General features: G+C 39.3%; 2 protein-coding genes across 2 annotated transcripts in view; one reads left to right on the top strand and one right to left on the bottom strand.

Annotated features, from left to right (window-relative positions):
• Positions 1 to 7,455, bottom strand: part of SPATA1 (spermatogenesis associated 1) — a gene marked incomplete at both ends in the record, with an annotated part of 36,352 nt that extends 28,897 nt beyond the window's left edge. Inside the window, 2 exon segments of the mRNA XM_079926755.1 lie at positions 7,352 to 7,429; positions 7,432 to 7,455. Coding sequence (XP_079782881.1) covers positions 7,352 to 7,429; positions 7,432 to 7,455 — 102 coding nt within the window.
• Positions 7,456 to 14,395: 6,940 nt separating this feature from the next.
• On the top strand, positions 14,396 to 21,938 carry GNG5 (G protein subunit gamma 5). The gene is made up of 3 exons (XM_079919393.1): positions 14,396 to 14,581; positions 18,119 to 18,263; positions 21,737 to 21,938. Exons 1-2 carry the CDS (start codon positions 14,501 to 14,503, stop codon positions 18,242 to 18,244), a joined length of 207 nt encoding a protein of 68 aa, XP_079775519.1. The 5' UTR covers positions 14,396 to 14,500; the 3' UTR covers positions 18,245 to 18,263; positions 21,737 to 21,938.
• Positions 21,939 to 22,612: the final 674 nt, after the last annotated feature.

The raw sequence follows: 22,612 nt of genomic DNA, 5'->3' as shown, positions 1-22,612 counted from the left end.
TTATGCTTCTGTGTGAGATTTTGTCTGTATAGCTTTGCTTCCACCATTTGTTCTGGGTTCTATGCATCCGTTGTTTTTGGGTTTTTTTCCTCTTAATAATTATTTTTTTATTTTAATAACTTCGTTATATTTTATCTTACTTTATTTTATTTTACTTTGTCTTCTTTCTTGTTTTCCTTCTTTCCCTCCTTCCTTCTTGCTCCCTCCTTTCTTTCTTTCTTTCTACTTCTACTAATTCTTTCTTTCTACTTTTTCTTCTGAGCCGTGTGGATGAAAGGCTCTTGGTGCTGCAGCCAGGAGTTAGTGCTGTGCCTCTGAGGTGGGAGAGCCAACTTCAGGACACTGGTCCACAAGAGGCCTCCCAGCTGCACATAATATCAAATGGCGAAAATCTCCCAGAGATCTCCATCTCAACGCTAGCACCCAGCTTCACTCAATGACCAGCAAGCTACAGTGCTGGACATCCTATGCCAAACAACTAGCAAGACAGGAACACAACCCCACCCATTAGCAGAGAGGCTGCCCAAAATCATAATAAGTCTACAGACACCCCAAAACACACCACCAGACGTGGACCTGCCCACCAGAAAGACAAGATCCAGCCTCATCCACCAGAACACAGGCACTAGTCCCCTCCACCAGGAGCCTGCACAACCCACTGAACCAACCAGAGGCACTGGGGACAGACACCAAAAACAACAGGAACTACGAACCTTCAGCCCGCAAAAAGGAGACCCCCAAACACAGTAAGATAAGCAAAATGAAAACACAGAAAAACACACAGCAGATGAAGGAGCAAGATAAAAACCCACCAGACCTAACAAATGAAGAAGAAATACCCAGTCTACCTGAAAAAGAATTCAGAATAATGATAGTAAAGATGATCCAAAATCTTGGAAATAGAATAGACAAAATGCAAGAAACATTTAACAAGGAACTAGAAGAACTAAAGATGAAACAAACAATGATAAACAACACAATAAATGAAATTAAAAATACTCTAGATGGGATTAATAGCAGAATAACTGAGGCAGAAGAACAGATAAGTGACCTGGAAGATAAAATAGTGGAAATAACTACTGCAGAGCAGAATAAAGAAAAAAGAATGAAAAGAACTGAGGACAGTCTCAGAGACCTCTGGGACAACATTAAATGCACCAACATTCGAATTATAGGGGTTCCAGAAGAAGAAGAGAAAAAGAAAGGGACTGAGAAAATATTTGAAGAGATTATAGTTGAAAACTTCCCTAATATGGGAAAGGAAATAGTTAATCAAGTCCAGGAAGCACAGAGAGTGCCATACAGGATAAATCCAAAGAGAAATACGCCAAGACACATATTAATCAAACTGTCAAAAATTAAATACAAAGAAAACATATTAAAATCAGCAAGGGAAAAACAACAAATAACACACAAGGGAATCCCCATAAGGTTAACAGCTGATCTTTCAGCAGAAACTCTGCAAGCCAGAAGGGAGTGGCAGGACATATTGAAAGTGATGAAGGAGAAAAACCTGCAACCAAGATTACTCTACCCGGCAAGGATCTCATTCAGATTTGATGGAGAAATTAAAACCTTTACAGACAAGCAAAAGCTGAGAGAGTTCAGCACCACCAAACCAGCTCTACAACAAATGCTAAAGGAACTTCTCTAGGCAAGAAACACAAGAGAAGGAAAACACCTACAATAACGAACCCAAAACAATTAAGAAAATGGGAATGGGAACATACATATCAATAATTACCTTAAATGTAAATGGACTAAATGCTCCCACCAAAAGACACAGATTGGCTGAATGGATACAAAAACAAGACGCATATATTTGCTGTCTACAAGAGACCCACTTCAGACCTAGAGACACATACAGACTGAAAGTAAGGGGATGGAAAAAGGTATTTCATGCAAATGGAAACAAAAAGATAGCTGGAGTAGTAATTCTCGTATCAGACAAAATAGACTTGAAAATAAAGACTATTAGAAGAGACAAAGAAGGACACTACATAATGATCAAGGGATCGATCCAAGAAGATACAACAATTGTAAATATTTATGCACCCAACATAGGAGCACCTCAATACATAAGGCAAATACTAACAGCCATAAAAGGGGAAATCGACAGTAACACATTCTTAATAGGGTACTTTAACACCCCACTTTCACCAATGGACAGATCATCCAAAATGAAAATAAATAGGGAAACACAAGCTTTAAATGATACATTAAACAAGATGGACTTAATTAATATTTATAGGACATTCCATCCAAAAACAACAGAATACACATTTTTCTCAAGTGCTCATGGAACATTCTCCAGGATAGGTCATATCTTGGGTCACAAATCAAGCCTTGGTAAATTTAAGAAAACTGAAATTGTATCAAGTATCTTTTCTGACCACAACGCCATGAGACTAGATATCAATTACAGGAAAAGATCTGTAAAAAATACAAACACATGGAGGCTAAACAATACACTACTTAATAACGAAGTGATCACTGAAGAAATCAAAGAGGAAATCAAAAAATACCTAGAAACAAATGACAATGGAGACACGACAACTCAAAATCTATGGGATGCAGCAAAAGCAGTTCTAAGAGGGAAGTTTATAGCAATACAATCCTACCTTAAGAAACAGGAAACATCTCGAATAAGCAACCTAACCTTGCACCTAAAGCAATTAGAGAAAGAAGAACAAAAAAACCCCAAAGTGAGCAGAAGGAAAGAAATCATAAAGATCAGATCAGAAATAAATGAAAAAGAAGTGAAGGAAATGATAGCAAAGATCAATAAAACTAAAAGCTGGTTTTTTGAAAGGATAAACAAAATTGATAAACCATTAGCCAGACTCATCAAGAAAAAAAGGGAGATGACTGAAATCAATAGAATTAGAAATGAAAAAGGAGAAGTAACAACTGACACTGCAGAAATACAAAAGATCATGAGAGATTACTACAAGCAACTCTATGCCAATAAAATGGACAACCTGGAAGAAACGGACAAATTCTTAGAAAGGCACAACCTGCCAAGACTGAATCAGGAAGAAATAGAAAATATGAACAGACCAATCACAAGCACTGAAATTGAAACTGTGATTAAAAATCTTCCAACAAACAAAAGCCCAGGACCAGATGGCTTCACAGGCGAATTCTGTCAAACGTTTAGAGAAGAGCTATGACCTATCCTTCTCAAACTTTTCCAAAATATAGCAGAGGGAGGAACACTCCCCAACTCATTCTACGAGGCCACCATCACCCTGATACCAAAACCAGACAAGGATGTCACAAAGAAAGAAAACTACAGGCCAATATCACTGATGAACATAGATGCAAAAGTCCTCAACAAAATACTAGCAAACAGAATCCAACAGCACATTAAACGGATCATACACCATGATCAAGTGGGGTTTATTCCAGGAATGCAAGGATTCTTCAATATACGCAAATCAATCACCATATTAACAAATTGAAGGAGATACACCATATGATCATCTCAATAGATGCAGAGAAAGCTTTCGACAAAATTCAACACCCATTTATGATAAAAACCCTGCAGAAAGTAGGCATAGAGGGAACTTTCCTCAACATAATAAAGGCCATATATGACAAACCCACAGCCAACATCGTCCTCAATGGTGAAAAACTGAAAGCATTTCCTCTAAGATCAGGAACAAGACAAGGTTGCCCACTCTCACCACTCTTATTCAACATAGTTTTGGAAGTTTTAGCCACAGCAATCAGACAAGAAAAGGAAATAAAAGGAATCCCAATCAGAAAAGACGAAGTAAAGCTGTCACTGTTTGCAGATGACATGATACTATACATAGAGAATCCTAAAGATGCTACCAGAAAACTACTAGAGCTAATCAATGAATTTGGTAAAGTAGCAGGATACAAAATTAATGCACAGAAATATCTGGCATTCCGATACACTAAGGATGAAAAATCTGAAAGTGAAATCAAGAAAACAGTCCCATTTATCATTGCAACAAAAAGAAAAAAATATCTAGGAATAAACCTACCTAAAGAGACAAAAGACCTGTATGTAGAAAATTATAAGACACAGATGAAAGAAATTAAAGATGATACAAATAGATGGAGAGATATACCATGTTCTTGGATTGGAAGGATCAACATTGTGAAAATGACTCTACTACCCAAAGCAACCTACAGATTCAATGCAATCCCTATCAAACTACCACTGGCATTTTTCACAGAACTAGAACAAAAAATTTCACATTTGTATGGAAACACAAAAGACCCCGAATAGACAAAGCAATCTTGAGAACGAAAAACAGAGCTGGAGGAATCAGGCTTCCTGACTTCAGACTATACTACAAAGCTACAGTAATCAAGACAGTATGGTACTGGCACAAAAACAGAAATATAGATCAATGGAACAGGATAGAAAGCCCAGAGATAAACCCACACACACATGGTCCCCTTATCTTTGATAAAGGAGGCAGGTATGTACAGTGGAGAAAGGACAGCCTCTTCAATAAGTGGTGCTGGGAAAACTGGACAGCTACATGTAGAAGTATGAGATTGGATCACTCCCTAACACCATGCACAAAGATAAGCTCAAGGTGGATTAAAGACCTAAATGTAAGGCCAGAAACTATCAAACTCTTAGAGGAAAACATCGGCAGAACACTCTATGACATAAATCACAGCAAAGTCCTTTTTGACCCACCTCCTAGAGAAATGGAAATAAAAACAAAAATAAACAAATGGGACCTAATGAAATTTCAAAGCTTTTGCGCAGCAAAGGAAACCATAAAGAAGACCAAAAGACAACCCTCAGAATGGGAGAAAATATTTGCAAATGAAGCAACTGACAAAGGATTAATCTCCAAAATTTATAAGCAGCTCATGCAGCTTAATAACAAAAAAACAAACAACCCAATCCAAAAATGGGCAGAAGACCTAAATAGCCGTTTCTCCAAAGAAGATATACAGACTGCCAACAAACGCATGAAAGAATGCTCAACATCACTAATCATTAGAGAAATGCAAATCAAAACTACAATGAGATATCATCTCACACCAGTCAGAATGGCCATCATCAAAAAATCTACAAACAATAAATGCTGGAGAGGGTGTGGAGAAAAGGGAACCCTCTTACACTGTTGATGGGAATGTAAATTGATACAGCCACTGTGGAGAAGAGTATGGAGGTTCCTTAAAAAAACTACAAATAGAACTACCATATTACCCAGCAATCCCACTACTGGGCATATACCCTGAGAAAACCATAATTCAAAAAGAGTCATGTACCAAAATGTTCATTGCAGCTCTATTTACAATAGCCCGGAGATGGAAACAACCTGAGTGTCCATCATCGGATGAACAGATAAAGAAGATGTGGCACATATATACAATGGAATATTACTCAGCCATAAAAAGAAACGAAATTGAGCTATTTGTAATGAGGTGGATAGACCTTGAGTCTGTCATACAGAGTGAAGTAAGTCAGAAAGAGAGAGACAAATACTGTATGCTAACACATATATATGGAATTTAAGAAAAAAAATGTCATGAAAAACCTAGGGGTGAAACAGGAATAAAGACACAGACCTTCTAGAGAATGGACTTGAGGATATGGGGAGGGGGTAGGGTAAACTGTGACAAAGCGAGAGAGAGGCATGGACATATATACACTACCAAATGTAAGGTAGATAGCTAGTGGGAAGCAGCCGCATAGCACAGGGAGATCAGCTCGGTGCTTTGTGATCGCCTGGAGGGGTGGGATAGGGAGGGTGGGAGGGAGGGAGACGCAAGTGGGAAGAGATATGGGAACATATGTATATATATAACTGACTCATTTTGTTGTGAAGCTGAAACTAACATACCATTGTAAAGCAATTATACTCCAATAAAGATGTTAAAATGAAAAAAAAAAAGAACTAAAGGTACAATAAAGTGAAATAATCCCCCCCCCCAAAAAAAGCTACTAGACTGGATGAGATCACAATGAGTGCAAACAGAGAAGAGAGCAAAGAGCTGACCCCTGAAATTCCCCAATATCAAGAGAACAGGAAGAAGAAAAAGACACAAAAAAGAAGACTGAAAATGAATAACAAGGAATGTAGAAGAAAAACCAAGATAATGTGTATGCTAAAAGCTAAGTGAAGGAATTATGTCAAGGAAGACAGAGTGATCAACAGTGTCAACTACTGTGCACACACAGATCAAGCATATATGGAATAAGAATTAAGCAATAGATTTAGTAATGTAAAGGTGAATTTAACAGCAGTTTTAGTGGAATAGTAGAGTGAAAGCTTGACTGGAGTTGATTTAAAGTGAAAATGAGAAGAAGGTATTGGGGGTTTGAGAAGGTATGAAATAGTTATCTAGAATAGTGGAAGAGTGAATGAGTGAGTGGGAGATAGTCTTATTGCCTACTAGCAAAAAGTTCCACTTGAGATTCATGGTCATTAATTTAAAATGAGAATAGTCCTATGCTGGTATATTTTCCTCCAGCCATGTTCCACTGTAGGTATATATGAAGAATAGGTGAAGAAGATTAAGCAGGGTTTTTGTTTTGTCAAGGACTACAGTGAAATGAGAGAGGGCAAGGAGTCAAAAGTATGTGCAAGAGAGTGATCAAGAATGCTCCATGGGGCTTCCCTGGTGGCGCAGTGGTTGAGAGTCCGCCTGCCAATGCAGGGGACACGGGTTCGTGCCCCGTTCCGGGAGGATCCCACATGCCGCGGAGCGGCTGGGCTCGTGAGCCATGGCCGCTGAGCCTGCGCGTCCAGAGCCTGTGCTCCGCAATGGGGGAGGCCACAACAGTGAGAGGCCCGCGTACCGCAAAAAAAAAAAAAAAAAAAAAAAAAAAAAAAGAATGCTCCATGAATTTGCAGGGCAGAAATAGAGACAAAGATGTAGAGAACAAACGTATGGACACCAAAGGGGGAAAGTGGCGGGGGGTGGAGGTGGGGGTGGGATGAACTGGGAGATTGGGATTGACATGTATACACTAATATGTATAAAATAGATAACTAATAAGAACCTGCTGTATAAAAAAATAAAATAAAATTCAAAAATTCCAAAAAAACCCCAAAAGAGTGCTCCGTGATATTTAAGCCAGCCATGGAAGGCATCCTGAGAAGAGGAATAAACAAACAAACAAACAAAAAAAGGTGATAGGATCAATGCATTGGAGGTCCCAGTATAATTGGGGTCCTTAGAGATACAGGAACTGTAATCAAGTACTGGGATACACAAAGTTGGGTTCACAGTGGTGTTGGTATCTAATACTTTATATAATCCATATTTTTGCTTTATCAAAACTTTTCAAAACCAATGATAAGCAGGTTTTTCTTATATTTTAGTGTAAAAAAGATTTTCTTACCTCTGATGAGGAAGGTCGACTTGGACTGAGGGACATATTCACCAACGTCTGAATGGGGTAATTATCAGTTGGAATTTTGTAGGGTTTTTTAAATCTTTCTTCATTGAAGTAGTATTTAATAAAGGTTATAACAGATTTTTGGCTTGTTTAAGATAGCATTCCACTCATTTCTGTCTCTGATTCATTCAAAAAATAAACAGAAAAACACAAAAGGCTTTAGACTCAAAATGAAAACTTGATAAGTATACAATCTTATTATAATAATTCAAAAAGATATACTACTAGTAAGTAGGGCTGGTAACTGCAATGAAATGAACATATATCCCGTACAACTAAGTAAAGTGGTAAATTATAATAGACTTGTGACTAGAACATTTTTTACTATTCTAAACAATTCATTTTCTCTTGGTCAAAAATTAAGGTTAAATACATATAGTGTTTTACACAAAGTAGAAATATACTTTTGGAAGTAGAAAGATTAAACTTATACAAATGCTGTAAAATGATGAAAATTGTTTTACCCTTTACATTTCTTCCTGGCCTTGGATACCTCAATAATAATAAATGTGAACAATTATTCCAGATGAAAATATCAGTCTTTAAGTATATCAGGTTTGTGTACCTATGTTTGTGTATTATTTCTTGTGTTTTCCCTCAGAAAATGTATGACAGTTTACAAGAATACACAACAAAATTTAAAGTATATAAATATATAATAAAAGTTAAAAAATAAGGTAGCAGAATTATTACTCTAAAAAAGAATTATCAAAGTGGGACAATCCTTAGGGATATACTATAATACCAATAGTAGAGAAGTTTTTTCAAGATTCCAAAGCTTTGCTTTATATTAAGATAGTGATTTAAATCTGACAAAACTTAAAATTCAAGCTGAGGGTGGCTGCAGGATAGGAATGGAATGGAGAAAAAAAAGAAAATTGTGTGGCTACCTTTAAATATGAGATCACATGAGGCTGTAGGCAAGCCTCCTCCGATCAAAGGCCTGACTGAGGGCTATAATTAAAAAAATTCTTAAACCTAGGGAGGATTCCCAAAAGTGTTGTAACTAGCGTACCAAAATGGGAAGCCACTGGTCTAAGCTAACCGTACCTCACAGAAATTTTGGGGGAGGCGTTCTCCCCTAAGCTAAATAAGGAAAGTAAAACATTCCAACATAGGTTAATAGGTATATCGGTCTTTCAGTATCATTGAGGTAGCCACCCAATTATTTAAAAAAAGAAAAAAAAAAACCAAAACTATCCTTGTTTTACAAATCTGGTCTCTACAGAATCAGAGGTATGGCTCCAAAAATAATCCAAAGCCCACCAATCCTTTTATCACTCCCAAAAGCTTCCCTATTTATCTTAGGAGACTTGTAAGTATTAAAGGGGAAACAGTCATCCTAGGAGGAACTTGCCTGTGCCTTTGAGATGCAAATATCTGACCTGGTTTTCTCCAGGAACCCTAATCTCTGCCATCTTTTTAAAATGCAGATTTTGAAAAAGGGGGTAAATTGGAACTTGTCAAGGACAAATAAAAATCTTAAGCATCTTTTCCACAAATATTATTAACAAGGGTTTAGCCATCTAGACAAGTGAGCTTGATTTATTACATCTGCCAGAAACCCAATTTTAATCCAACCTCTTTTGCAGACTGATGGGTTTTACATTGCTGTACCTGGCTCATGGCTGAAATTCTGGAATGGGAACAATGAGGTCTCTGTGTTTGTGTGTTCGTACGTATCTATGTGTGTCTTAGATGTATGGTATTGCCAAAAAGTAATTAGTAAAAGAGCTCCATTTCACTGACTTAAAGGAAATTAGCGCAGAAATAGAAAATAATCTGGCCAGAATGAATTTTACCTGGTGGCGCAGTGGTTATGAATCCGTCAGCCAATGCAGGGAACACAAGTTTGAGCCCTGGTCTGTGAAGATCCTACATGCCAAGGAGCAACTAAGCCCATGCGCCTCAACTACTGAAGCCGGCGTGCCTCAACTACTGAAGCCCGTGTGCCTAGAGCCCATGCTCTGCAACAAGAAAAGCCACCGCAATGAGAAGCCCACGCACTGCAACAAAGAGTAGCCCCAGTAGTACTGGAAAATATTCAGTACTAAACTGATATCTGGTATTGAAGGTGGCTTAAGCTTGTTGGCTTCATTAATATAGACACGTCTTTAGAGTCATCAATGTTAAGTATAATATTGTACAATATTTCTGTTGTACTTAGGTTTACTAGACTTTATTTAGATATTTATTTATATCTATTGCAAATTTGTCAGTAAGAAAAGTAACCCAATGTGGAAAGATTTTTAAGCAAAGTTAGATATGTGTCTTCAGTAAAAGAAGGCGTGAGGGGGCTTCCCTGGTGGCACAGTGGTTGAGAATCTGCCTGCTAATGCAGGGGACACGGGTTCGAGCCCTGGTCTGGGAGGATCCCACATGCCGCAGAGCAACTAGGCCCGAGAGCCACAACTAATGAGCCTGCGCGTCTGGAGCCTGTGCTCCGCAACAAGAGAGGCCGCGATAGTGAGAGGCCCGCACACCGCGGTGAAGAGTGGCCCCCGCTTGCCACAACTAGAGAAAGCCCTCGCACAGAAACGAAGACCCAACACAGCAAAAATAAATAAAATAAATTAAAAAAAAAAAAAGAAGGCGTGAGGATGAAAAAATACTGAAGAGTTACGCATGATCAGGATTTTCTAAGATTGGATTGAATTTAGGTGGGTAAATGGATTTTGTTGGGAGTAAGCTAAGTCTTGGATTTGGTTTCTCTTTCCGTTAAGAGAACAAGGTTTTCCTTTTTTTTAAAAAAAAAAGTTATTTATTTACTTATTTATTTATTTTGGGTTGCATTGGGTCTTCATTGCTGCACGTGGGCTTTCTCTAGTTGCATTGAGCCGCGGCTACTTTTTGTTGTGGTGCACGGGCTTCGCTTGCTGCAGAGCATGGGCTCTAGGTACACAGGCTCAGTAGTTGTGGCTTAGTTGCTCCGTGGCACATGGGATCTTCCCAGACCAGGGAATTAGACCCATGTCCCCTGCGTTGGCAGGAGGATTCTCAACCACTGAGCCACCAGGGAAGTCCCAAGAACAAGGTTTTCTTGGAATACTGTTTCTTTTAATAAATTTATTTATTTTATGTACTTATTTTCGGCTGCATCGGGTCTTCGTTGCTGCCTGCGGGCTTTCTCTAGTTGCAGCGAGCAGGGTCTAGTCTTTGTTGCGGTGCGCGGGCTTCTCATTGCGGTGGCTTCTCTTGTTGCGGAGCACGGGCTCTGGGCACGTGGGCTTTAGTAGTTGTGGTGTGTGGACTCAGTAGTTGTGGCTCGTGGGCTCTAGAGCACAGGCTCAGTAGTTGTGGTGCATGAGCTTAGTTGCTCCGCGGCATGTGGGATCTTCCCGGACCAGGGCTCAAATTCGTGTCCCCTGCATTGGCAGACGGATTCTTAACCACTGTGCCACCAGGGAAGTCCCTGGAATGCCGTTTCTGATAACATATTGTGTGAGTTTCTTTGCCTTTAAGTGATCTGTATTTGCTTTTGAGATCTCTTGTAACTTTGGTTAACAAATAAGTATTGTCTCACAGTGACCAATGACCTTATTTGATCAAGTGTTGAAACTTTTTGAGAAACTTCCCAAATATCAAATTTTAATCAAAGTTCTTTTGACTTTCAGCTAACTTTGGGATGTTTTGGAGGGCCCCTGAGGCATCTCAGAGAGAAATATTTAACCAGTATTATTTGGTATGTTAAATTACATAGAGAGCATTATCACACGAGCGATTAACCTACTTAAGATATACTGTATAGATGAATGATATTAACACAAGACATTCTAAAAATTATATAGTTTCTGGAATTTGGATATGTCCTGGTCTAATGCTATAGTTCTAGCTGTCATCTTAAAATGTTGTCTGTCACTTCTTTATGGATTACACTGTAATAAGATGTTTAACCATGCCTTTTAAGTCTTGTCATTTATAGACAGTTATCCTTGTACTCTGATGCTGTTACAAAAGTGCTTCCTCTTCAAGAAGATTGGGTCGGGCTTCCCTGGTGGCGCAGTGGTTGAGAGTCCACCTGCCAATGCAGGGGACACGGGTTCGTGCCCCGGTCCGGGAAGATCCCACATGCCGCGGAGCGGCTGGGCCCGTGAGCCATGGCCGCTGAGCTTGCGTGTCCAGAGCCTGTGCTCTGCAACGGGAGAGGCCACAACAGTGAGAGGCCCGCGTACCGCAAAAAAAAAAAGAAGAAGATTGGGTCATTTGTAGAGACGTGGATGAATCTAGAGACTGTCGTACAGAGTGAAGTAAGTCAGAAGGAGAAAAACAAATACTGTGTATTAACGCATATATGTGGAACCTAGAAAAACGGTACAGAGGAACCGGTTTGCAGGGCAGAAATTGAGACACAGATGTAGAGAACAAACGTATGGACACCAAAGGGGGAAAGCGGCAGAGGGTGCGGGGGTGTGATGAATTGGGAGATTGGGATTGACATATATACACTGATGTGTATAAAATGGATGACTAATAAGAACCTGCTGTATGAAAAAATAAAATAAAATTCAAAAACAAAAGAAAATTCACAGGAAGGCTACAGAAGTAGTTACAATAGTCCCACATAAGATGACTATGCAAGGATTCCAGTCCACACCAACTCAAAACAAGAAGCTGTCCTGCCCCCTGGGGTCTCTAGATCAGGCATCCAGAGATTTTTACTCCCTGACAGGCAGGGTTGACACCTCTACTCAGCCCTGAAGCAGTTACAGAAAGACCATCACCCCTCTGCTTCCCATAAGATTATGGGAGTGAAATCTCTGAGCGGGGAATGAGACAGGAAGGGGGCAGGGCACAACGTTTAAAAAGAATGACATAGCTGGAGGATACAACATAAACTCATTAGAACCAAATAGGTCCAAGATGGTGGATGAGTTGACTTCCACTGTAACACATCAGGAAGCTAAATGACACACCCACAGGCGCCATGACAGTTCCTAGGCTGACCATAAAGGTCAAAAAGTGGGCCAGGGCTTCCCTGGTGGTGCAGTGGTTGAGAGTCCGCCTGCCGATGCAGGGGACACGGGTTCGTGCCCCAGTCCGGGAAGATCCCACATGCCGCGGAGTGGCTGGGCCCGTGCGCCATGGCCACTGAGCCTGTGCATCCGGAGCCTGTGCTCCACAATGGGAGAGGCCACAACAGTGAGAGGCCCGCGTACCGCAAAAAAAAAAAAAAAAAAAAAAAAAGTGGGCCGTGGCTCAATTCCTGGAAATCCTCACCCCTCCCCCAAAACAGCTAGAATACTCCTCCCACTCATTAGCCTACGAAATTACCCACCCCTATAAAAACTGACAACCCCCATACCCTGGTGCCTTTCACCTTCTGAGATGGCCCACACTGTCTATGGAGTGTGCTTCTTTCTCTTAAAAAAAAAAAAAAAAAATTCCAAAGCTTTGCTTTATGTTAAGATAGTGATTTAAATCTGACAGAACTTAAAATTCCTGTGATCTAGTACTGATTATGTCTCTATGAAATCCTATCAGACTCCACTAATTGTTCTAATGGTATCAAAATTAAAAGATTATATTCTGGGACACACAATCTTTCAAATCAAATTATTTCCACATATTACTTCCTATATAAATTTTTTACAACAATTAAAACAAAATGTGATTTGTCATTTTAACCATCTCAAACGCTATTTTAAATACATTAGTACTTTAAGGAAACATTAAATATTTCTATTTCTGTATCTATCCAAAGGCTCTTTCTGACATTGTACTACTATTAGTCTCAATTATGAACCTAACAAAGCACAACTCAACTTCTTTATTAGATAAGAATTAATGGTAATAATCTATATTAAATACAGCATACTGGCATTCATTAACTAGTATGCCAACTGGGAGACTGCAACTTTCAATTTTTCTGGATGCATTAAAAACTTGATATTCTAACTCAGAACAAATTTTTCATTAAGTGAACTCAAGATAGAGCAATCAAGACCTGCTTTACTATTATCCTAAATTAAACTGCCCCCCTATAGTATTCCTTCTAAAGGAACAGCAAACAAGCCGTGTTTTGAGCTACAATTCCCTTTGTTATTACTGACTGTATCAATACTAAAGACCAAATCCTGGCTGGCCAGAGACAAAGTGGCCTGGCATGTATAGATGAGCCCTTAGGAATTAAAATTGGGAGAAGAACTCAAGATTCAAGTATGTAGTTAGTAGATACTGAAGCAAAATGAATGTATAAAGGGAAGTCATGAAGCAGTATCATATCCATGAAGCAAGCCCATGTCATGAGAAAGCTGTAATTATTTGTAAACCACAACAGAAAAAGAGATAAAGACTAGAGAGAATGACTGATTGAACCAGTAGTGAGATGCCGGCTGAGGAGATACATAGGTAATTCATGTTTATAGCTAAGCACTAAAGAGAAGAGTCAATTTTTTTTTTTGCTGTTGAGGTCCCTAACCTTGCATCTACTCCTATTGGGGTCCGACGATGGGGAAGCGGGCTGCGGATGGGCCGCCCGTTGGACAAACTTGGGTCACTCAGGGATGCGTCTCTAAGGGGACAGGGTGCCAGTGACTCAAGCCCGTATTTCTAGCTCTTACGCCTCGGTAAGGCTCTCCCCTTCCCTTCCCTCAACCTCTGCCGCCAACTCCGTCAGGAAAACAGGAACCGCCTCGTCGTCCCGCCACCAGGCCTTTTACAAAGTCCCTCAATATCTGACTTCTCTCACCGGTCCCCTCGGGTCTTGGAGGATAACGACAAGCTCTTTCCTTACCTCTCCCAAATCATCCTCTCCAGAGAGGGAGAGCGGAGAGGATGGGTGTCTGGTCGCGTTAGCATCCCGCAGCTGCCGCGCCCACCATCCGCTCCGCCCCTTCTCGCTCCCAGCTCTCCCCTCACCCCCTGAGGCTCGGGCTCCCGTCCGAGTGAGGAGCCGAAACAGAAGGCGGAGAAGGGCGCGCATGCGCGCCGCGGGTGGAGCCACGGGGCAAAGAACCGGAAACTTAGAGACAAAGTTCCGAGCCCCGCCCCCCGCTCAGCAGACCCGCCGCCACGCCGTCCCGCCGTCTGGCCCTGCGGACCCACCACCGATCCACCGACGGATTGCCGATCTGCCCAGCTATCGCGTGCGCCATGTCTGGTTCCTCCAGCGTCGCCGCTATGAAGAAAGTGGTTCAACAACTCCGGCTGGAGGCCGGGCTCAACCGCGTGAAGGTGAGCGGGGGCGGGCGGCTGAGGGGGAGGGGAGGGCGGGGGAGGTGGCGGGGGGAATCCGGCAGGCGAGCTGGCGCGGCGGGCGAGGCTCGCGTCCGGCTCTCGCCACCCCTAGGGAGGACGCGCTCTCGGCGGCGGCGATCTCGGCGGCCAGCTTTAGAAAAGTAGCGGCGCGGGTCGGCGCTGTGGTTTGGGGGGCAGGTTAGTGTGCCCTTCCGCCCCAAGACTTTCCAAGGCGAGCTGGCCCTGGCTTGAACAGCGGCTTTCCGCATTCCGGCCCTCCTCTCCGTCTCCCTCCCTCCGTAGTGACTCCGCGGCCGTGCTCGCCAACAGCTGTTCCTCCGCGCGCAGTCCGCACCCTTCCCGGCCCTCTCGACCAGCTCCTCTGTTTTTTGTCACCCGACGGGGTTTTATCCGACTTTTGATTTAGAAGTATTTTTTCTTTGCATTTCAGAACTTTCCCAAATCCACTCCCTTTAGTAGTAGAGTCTTACTTCCAGCTCCTCTCATTCACCGAACACACACTTGAAAACGAATTCTTGCATAACTTTAAAGAAGCCTGTTTTGGAAACGTTCGCAATGTCTAAGGTTACCACTGGTGCCCTGTACAGCCTCGTACAAAGCGTGCATTTCGTATCTGTTTGGCACCGTTTGCTGTGTTGTGACTTTGGGTATATCTACTGGTCCGCGCGTACCCGAAAAAGTAATTAGGGTGGACCAGTTTTATTTATTTTGGCATCTGTTTAGCATTGATCTTGTCCTGGGGTATTTACTTTGGGGAAAAAGCCTTTTGTGTCTGGTGATATGACAACCTGATGTTCGAAGTGCTATTTCGAGTTTCCTGATTTTTTAAATCCTGCGTGGATTGGCTTCTTTCTGGTGCGGGTCAGTTTACGTGTGAAACACTTGTAATTAAAAAAGAAACAGAAGAGTATAAAGCATGCACTCTGTTGAAAGAAAAAGCCAGTTTCCAAGATGATTTGATTCTGTACTCATTAGGCTAGTTTTTACTTCCCCCTGAAATGTTTTGTGGAGTAAGATGGTCTCCTATTTACCCATTTCCTTAAGTAGAAATGTCAGGGACCTAGTTTACTCAGTTGTGGTCATCTCGGGAGGGAAGGGAAATTCCCATCAGTCTTGGGGTGGGATTCTCCTCTCTTCCTGTCCTTTAAGTGTTGTAAACTCCATTGCTGTCTCGAATCCATTTCTCTAATCTCCAGATACTTAACTCATTCCAGTGATTTATGGTTAGTCTTGGCTGGATTTAACTTTGAAATCACTATCTTATTTCAGGCGTGTCTTTATCATAGATTGGAGTGGCCCGGGAAAGAAAAAAATGGGGGGAGGGGAAAAATGCTGGTTGAAAGCAGAAAGTGTTAAGTAGGGGTATTTAGCCCTAATCTCCAAAGAAAATGAGTTGAAGTCCTCAGGCTCACGCTTTACCGTGAAAACTCTAGCCCCTCCAGTAACTCCCCAGCATGATGCCTTCCTCCTATTCTTAGGAGGGTTTTCGTCGGAATCATTATTTAGAAATTTGTTTGTCTGATGCCAGGGCTGTGTGTAGCAAGGAGAGGAGGCATTACACCATGGGACTTTAAATGAGCTTTTCATTAGACATGTTGCAAAATGTGGTTAGTTCAATTTCATTTTTGCTTCTGTTTTACCTATGACTCTATGCTAGATGCTTTTGTAGTGATATTTTACTTTCGAATTACCACAGCTTTACTTTTTAAAACCTTTATGTTTGAGTAGTTGATAGAAACTATCACAAATGCTTGACAGACTCTCCCACTGTTGAGTAACCATATACTTAACCCAGGGCACTTTTGAAAGAGGGCACTGATTATTATGCCAGGATTATAGGGTTTCAGCCTCCTGGATGGTGATTATTACAGTGCCATAGGGGCTAGAAGCTTGTTAGAGTTTTAAGCCTTTGTGTCCATTTTCCCACTGATTGGAATTGTCACTGATCATTTTCTCACTGATGGTCACTTGGCTGATCTCTTGTCACTGAGATCTCAATTTAAATGTCACCTCCTCAAAGACACTTTCTCTTAGGTCCTGATCTAAAAAAACACTTTTTTTTCTGCAGAGCACCTTGTCTCTTTTCATCTGAACTGTTACCTCCATAACAGCAGGGATCTGGCTGTTCTTACATATTCTCAGTCCCTAAAATTATATTTGGCACATAGAGGTGATGAGAAGTTTGTGAAAGGGAGTTAAGCTGGCGCCTACCTACACTTTAGGCAGATAATTAACACATTCTTTACTGCTGGTTAATGTGAATGAATGAAACCATGTTATACAACAGTGAAAAATTATACCACCATTCCCCCACTGTAGCTACACCTTTTAGGGGAGCAGGGTACCCATTTGTTATAGTACTTGGTACCAGGAATTTATAAACTGTTTACTCACACAGTTGCTAAATAAATTCATGGAACTCATTACCCTGGATTGGTATATAAATTAGATTCCAAGAAGAGTTTAGATTCATCTCATGATGATGGATCCTTTTATCAGGTTAATGTCTGGGGTACAGCTGTCATGTGCAGAAGTTCTTTGTAGAGAGCATTTGTGATGCCCTAAGCTCCCTTTCAAAGGCTAAATATTACCCAGCCAGACTGGACACCTGTTCTCACCCTCCTTAAGGGAAGTTAAAACAATAAAATAAATGATTATCTTCTCCATCTTCTTAAACCTCAATTCAAGAGTTAGGATATTGTATGTATTTGAGGCATCCTTTAGTCATTCATGTTATATATCTGAACTATTCAGTTTATTGTTTTGGTGTCCTGTATCACACCTTACCAGAATATATACAAATAGTAGATGTTTAAGTGATACATGATATAAAGTTATTTTAACTATGAAGCCACAGAAGTTCCTAAGTCCTGTTTAAATGGCTTTGCATACATATATGAAAATTATTAAATCACATTTAAGGCATACACAGTTTCATAAAGGCAGGCTGCTTGGTAAAGTTGTTAAAATAAACTGAAGTTTGCTAATCAGCCTTTCAGTCACATGACCCTGAGCAGAAACTGTCACTGTCCAGTTTTGTAGCATTAAACAGCTGATGGTACATATACCAAAACAATAAACTGAATGGTTCAGATTTTGAACATGATCTTCACTCAGAGTAGCATTTTCCCATTTCCCATACTGCTTTCAAGACAGAGTGATAGTTTACTAGCATTTTAACACTTTTTAACCTATAATATCCTGTGTACTGCTTTTAATAAAAGACAAGATGTTGAGTACCCTCAAGGTTACACTAGAACAACCTATTTATTAATAAACTAGCAGGATGTGCTGTGCTTTACAAATAAACAGAATTGTACTGTTCGTACTTATTTACATGCAGTGTTTTAAGTATAAAAGCTCAGTATATGACTGTTGAGCTTCAATTAGTATATTTCTTTTTTGAGTTAAGAGAAGTGTTTATTGGCAGGTATTTTTGAAGATTTGAGAAAAACTTCATTAAAACATTGTCAACACCTTCCACCCACTTCCCCCACCCTTTGTTATATACAGGTTTCGCAGGCAGCTGCAGATTTGAAACAATTCTGTCTGCAGAATGCTCAACATGACCCCCTGCTGACTGGAGTATCTTCAAGTACAAATCCCTTCAGACCTCAGAAAGTCTGTTCCTTTTTGTAGTAAAATGAATCTTTGCAAGGTAAGTTTCCTTAAATTAAAACAACAAAGCCCCACACAGTAGGGATAACTAGTCAGGTCTCTTTCTTTGCAGCACTTATAAATTGAGCAAAATCATCCCATACACTTTTGTTTGGCACTTAGAGTTTCCAGTCTTTGTTTTGTGAGGATTGATGAAATTTGCTGATTTAGTAGTCATAAAGACTAATTGTTTCTATTTTACCATAAAGGATTAAGTAGAGGATTTAATAACCATAAAGAGGATATAGGAGTTACTAGAAAATTTCACTGCTGTGACAAGTCATGTTACCTTTTATAGCATTGGCCTAATGGTGTATTCTGGTGCCCCCAAATACTAGTTTAGTTTGATTTTTGTGTATCTAGCAAATATTTAGACATTGGACTACCCTGGCTGGTCCAGTGGTTAAGACTCCGTGCTTCCAATGCACGGGTTTGATCCCTGGTCTGGAAACTAAGATCCCACATGCTGTGCGGCCAAAAAAAAAAAGAGGATAAATCAGTAAATAACAGCACATTATTAAAAAAAAAAAAATTAGACATTAAAAAAAAATCTGCAGTGTTCATGGTGGTGGCTTTTGAAGTACTATCAACTGATTTGGATTAATGATTATCTAATAGAACAGCATAGCAAATAATTGGGAGTTGTGAATGCAAGAGAAACTGAAGAGATAGCCGAATAAGCTGACATGGTGTTGGCATTTGGACTGGGGAACAACAGGTTTTAATTTTATTGTTGTTAGGTAAAGATAAAATGAGAGAAATGAAGTATATATGTTCATGGTGGCAGACAGTGGATTGGTTTTCAGAGGATTAAGAAACTAAATTTTGGGCTGGTTTAAAGCATACTTTTATATGTTAACGTGTAACTTGCAGAACAAATGTCAGTGTATGCAAAAACATATATCAATCCAAAAGAGATGTGACAAGAAAACATGATGTGGATAATTGAAAATGTAATCCAAGGGTACTACCTTCATAAATCCATAGGACTTTTGTCAGAGCATTTACTCATATTGACCTACGAGAAGCAAACTTAAATAGTGCTTCAAAAAAAAAAGACTGTGTATGGCACACACCATCTACAGACATTCTGACTCCTCCAAGTGCAGGAAGCTGCTTCCTAAAATACCATGTTACACAGTTGTGCCCTCCCTAATTAAACTTTGTAGACTTGGGAGTGTCCAGGAAGTTTGCATAAGTACATGTTTCCAGTAAATACAATGATTGGTTGAATTGGTTAAGATTTTCGAAACACAGGGAAAAAAAAAAAACCCCGCCTTTGAGTTTAAGGGAAGTAATTCTTTTTAAGTCTAGCACCTTCATATTTAACAGGTTAAAAGTCGTTTGCTCCTGGCAGTATTAATTCTTCATGGCAGTTTTGGGAAATTTCATATTTTTACGGTTCCTCTTGTATTCTCTTCACAAAGTGTTTATTTTCATTTAAAATACTGTTAAGCCCGGCTTCTTAATTGGCTGTTAATAGTTTCATTTCATAGGAGTCTGCAGATAAGTGTTTAATGAGTTGCTCAAGGTTAAAATATGGTTGGGATAAGAATCTAGATTTCAAAGTAAAATAATGGCTGTTAATTTTGGCAGTATAATAAGCCCTTAGCTTTGTGGATATTATGATTTGAAACACTTTTGGCTAGGAAAAGAATATTTGGATGTAAAAGCATTTCTTCTCAAACTTGAAAGTAGGTCTGGGATGTTATGCTGATGTTGGTTGTCCTAGGCACACTGAGTGGCATGGATGCAAAGAGTCTGTATTTAAGTCTTATATTTAAGTCTATATATTTATATAACTTTTTTAAAAGCATAGATAATTTAGCAACAGATAGTACAAGGTATTAAAATAGAAGTTATCATGATCCACATACCTAGAAATAACCACTGTTAACAGATACTTCCTTTTAAGAGAAAAAAACAATCATTGAAAAATAGTGATCATAGTATGCACAGTTTTTTTCTACACTTGAATTTTCTTATTTCATTTAATAGTCTTTGTAAGTTCCCTGGTGGTCTAGAGGTTAGGATTCGGTGCTCTCATTTAATAGTCCTTGTAAATGTGGTTGTACTATAAGTTAAATTATACTTCATCGAATATTGAGGTTTCCAAATCTGAGGATACACTAAGGTGAAGATCTTGGTACCCATTGTATACTTTACCCATTTCTTTAAGATAAATTCCCAGAAGTAACAATAAGGAATGACATTTAAAATGTAATAACCTTGAAAACTGCCAAATTAAACTTTGCTATTCCACCTGGAGCTTAAGGGTACTTTTTTGCTGAGCCCTTGCCAAACAGATCTCAGATTCTTTGCTACTTTCTTCTGCCTATCTCATTTTTGTAATTTGCATTGATTAACTGAGGCTACACATTGTTTTTTTCAACACTGATTTTGTTTATGCTTCTTGAACATTTTTGTAATGAAGTAACAGAAATTTTTAACTAAGTATAAAAAACCAGGTGTCTACTCTCCTGAATTAAATGGTTTACCTTTTTTTTTTTTTTTTGGTTGCTTTGTGTGGCTTGTGGGATCTCAGTTCCCAGATCAGGGATTGAACCCTGGCCCTTGGCAGTGAAAGCCCCAAGTCCTAACCACTGGACTGCTAGGGTTCCCAACTTTCAAGAAATAAAAGATACTTTTCCTACCTTTCCATATAGATGACTAAACCTGAAGTTGTTATGCCCCTGTTTTTACTTTTTATATATATTTATTGTTTTATAGTTTTAAAACATAGGTATTATTTTTAAGGAACAGCTATTACTGCATTACTTTTGAGATTTGTGTTAATCCATAGATTGTTTTGTCGTTTTAATTGCTGTATAGTATTCTGTCATGTGTATGAACCTTAGTTTATTTATCCATTGGCTTATTGAGTTGCATTTAGGCTACTTCCAGTCCTCTGCTGTTAAACCATTACTATAGTCAATATCCATGTACACATTTCTCTTTGTATATAGGTTTATGTGGGTAAATAGAAGGGATTGCATCTTGCTCTCCTCGATACTATTGCTCATTTCCTAGAGGTGTTCAGATATTTCTCAACTTCAGAGATTTTTATATTAACCTCTTTAAAAATTCGGATCCAGAGTGTATTTTGGCAATGATATTGGCAAGTCAAACTTTAAGTCTGTTTATTTCTAAACCCTAAGTTACATATACTTGAGAGTGGTTATAAATCATAAGTTATATATATATACTTGAGAGTGGTTAAGAGAAAGTTACATTTTACACCACAGGCATTTTCTATCCTGTTTCTCATTTTTTTCCCTAGAAACCCTGTGATGTCTGTTTGTTTGTTTTTTTTCTTTTTTAAACAGGCTTAGTTTAATTGAAAGCATTTTATAAGCTGACATTCAGATGAATACCTTAAATGTAATGTAAGATGTACTGCTATTCAGAAAAAAAGCTATTGTTCTTATGATACTTTACCCTAATTCACTGGGTTTTTTTGTTTTTTCATTTCAGGTTTTTAAACCACTTTTCATAAACCGGTGAATATTCAAAGGAAAGCTAAATCTGAAGCCTGTACAAAAGCCTGTCTCTATAACATGTGCCATACTATACAAACTTCTACTTTTGTCAGTCTACCTCTCTGAATATTCATGAATTTCTGTTTCACAAGGGTAATTATTTTATATACACTGGTGGCAGCATACAATAAAATACTTACTATAAAAGTTTTTGGATTAATTACTGGTATTAAATATACTATGTATAATATTCATTTGTTTTGAACACCTAAGAACAAAATGACAATTTCCCCATCATCTTTAAGGGGTTAAAATTTTTAGTGTTTGTTCCAGCAGCTCATCTCACATAACTTTATGCCATACATTTGCAAGACTGTTAGAGAATTAAAGGTAAGTTGCAAATTTGTTCTTTCAAGGTCAGGAGGAGGCTGCTAATAATACTAGTTTCTATTGATGAGTTATTTACAGGGTTAACTTTGTTTTCTAATGAACTACTTTGTGGGGTATTACCATTACACCTAGAAGTTATTTACTTCATAACACATGGCTCTCCTAGTAAGGATAGTAAAGACTAGATATATAAGAATTCCATTACAAGATGGAAGAGAAAAATTTCAGAGCCCGAGGTACACTACAGTACAATGTAATGAGGTAAAGAAGTACCAAGGAAAAGGGAACCAAAGATTAGCATCAATAATTTGCAACTTTTGCTTTTAGTCCTTGGCAAAACACTTTGCTTTAAAAATTTCTACCCTTCTTGAAAGGCTTAAGGAAATGTTAAAACAGCCTAGAAACCTCACCCCCAAATATATGTATTTTCGGGAAACAGAATTAAAACTATGAAGATCAGTCTGATAGAAAACAGTGGGCT

This window comes from Stenella coeruleoalba, assembly GCF_951394435.1.
Source record: "Stenella coeruleoalba genome assembly, chromosome: 1".
NCBI lineage: Eukaryota > Metazoa > Chordata > Mammalia > Artiodactyla > Delphinidae > Stenella > Stenella coeruleoalba.
This window is presented reverse-complemented; position numbering and strand designations above follow the sequence as displayed.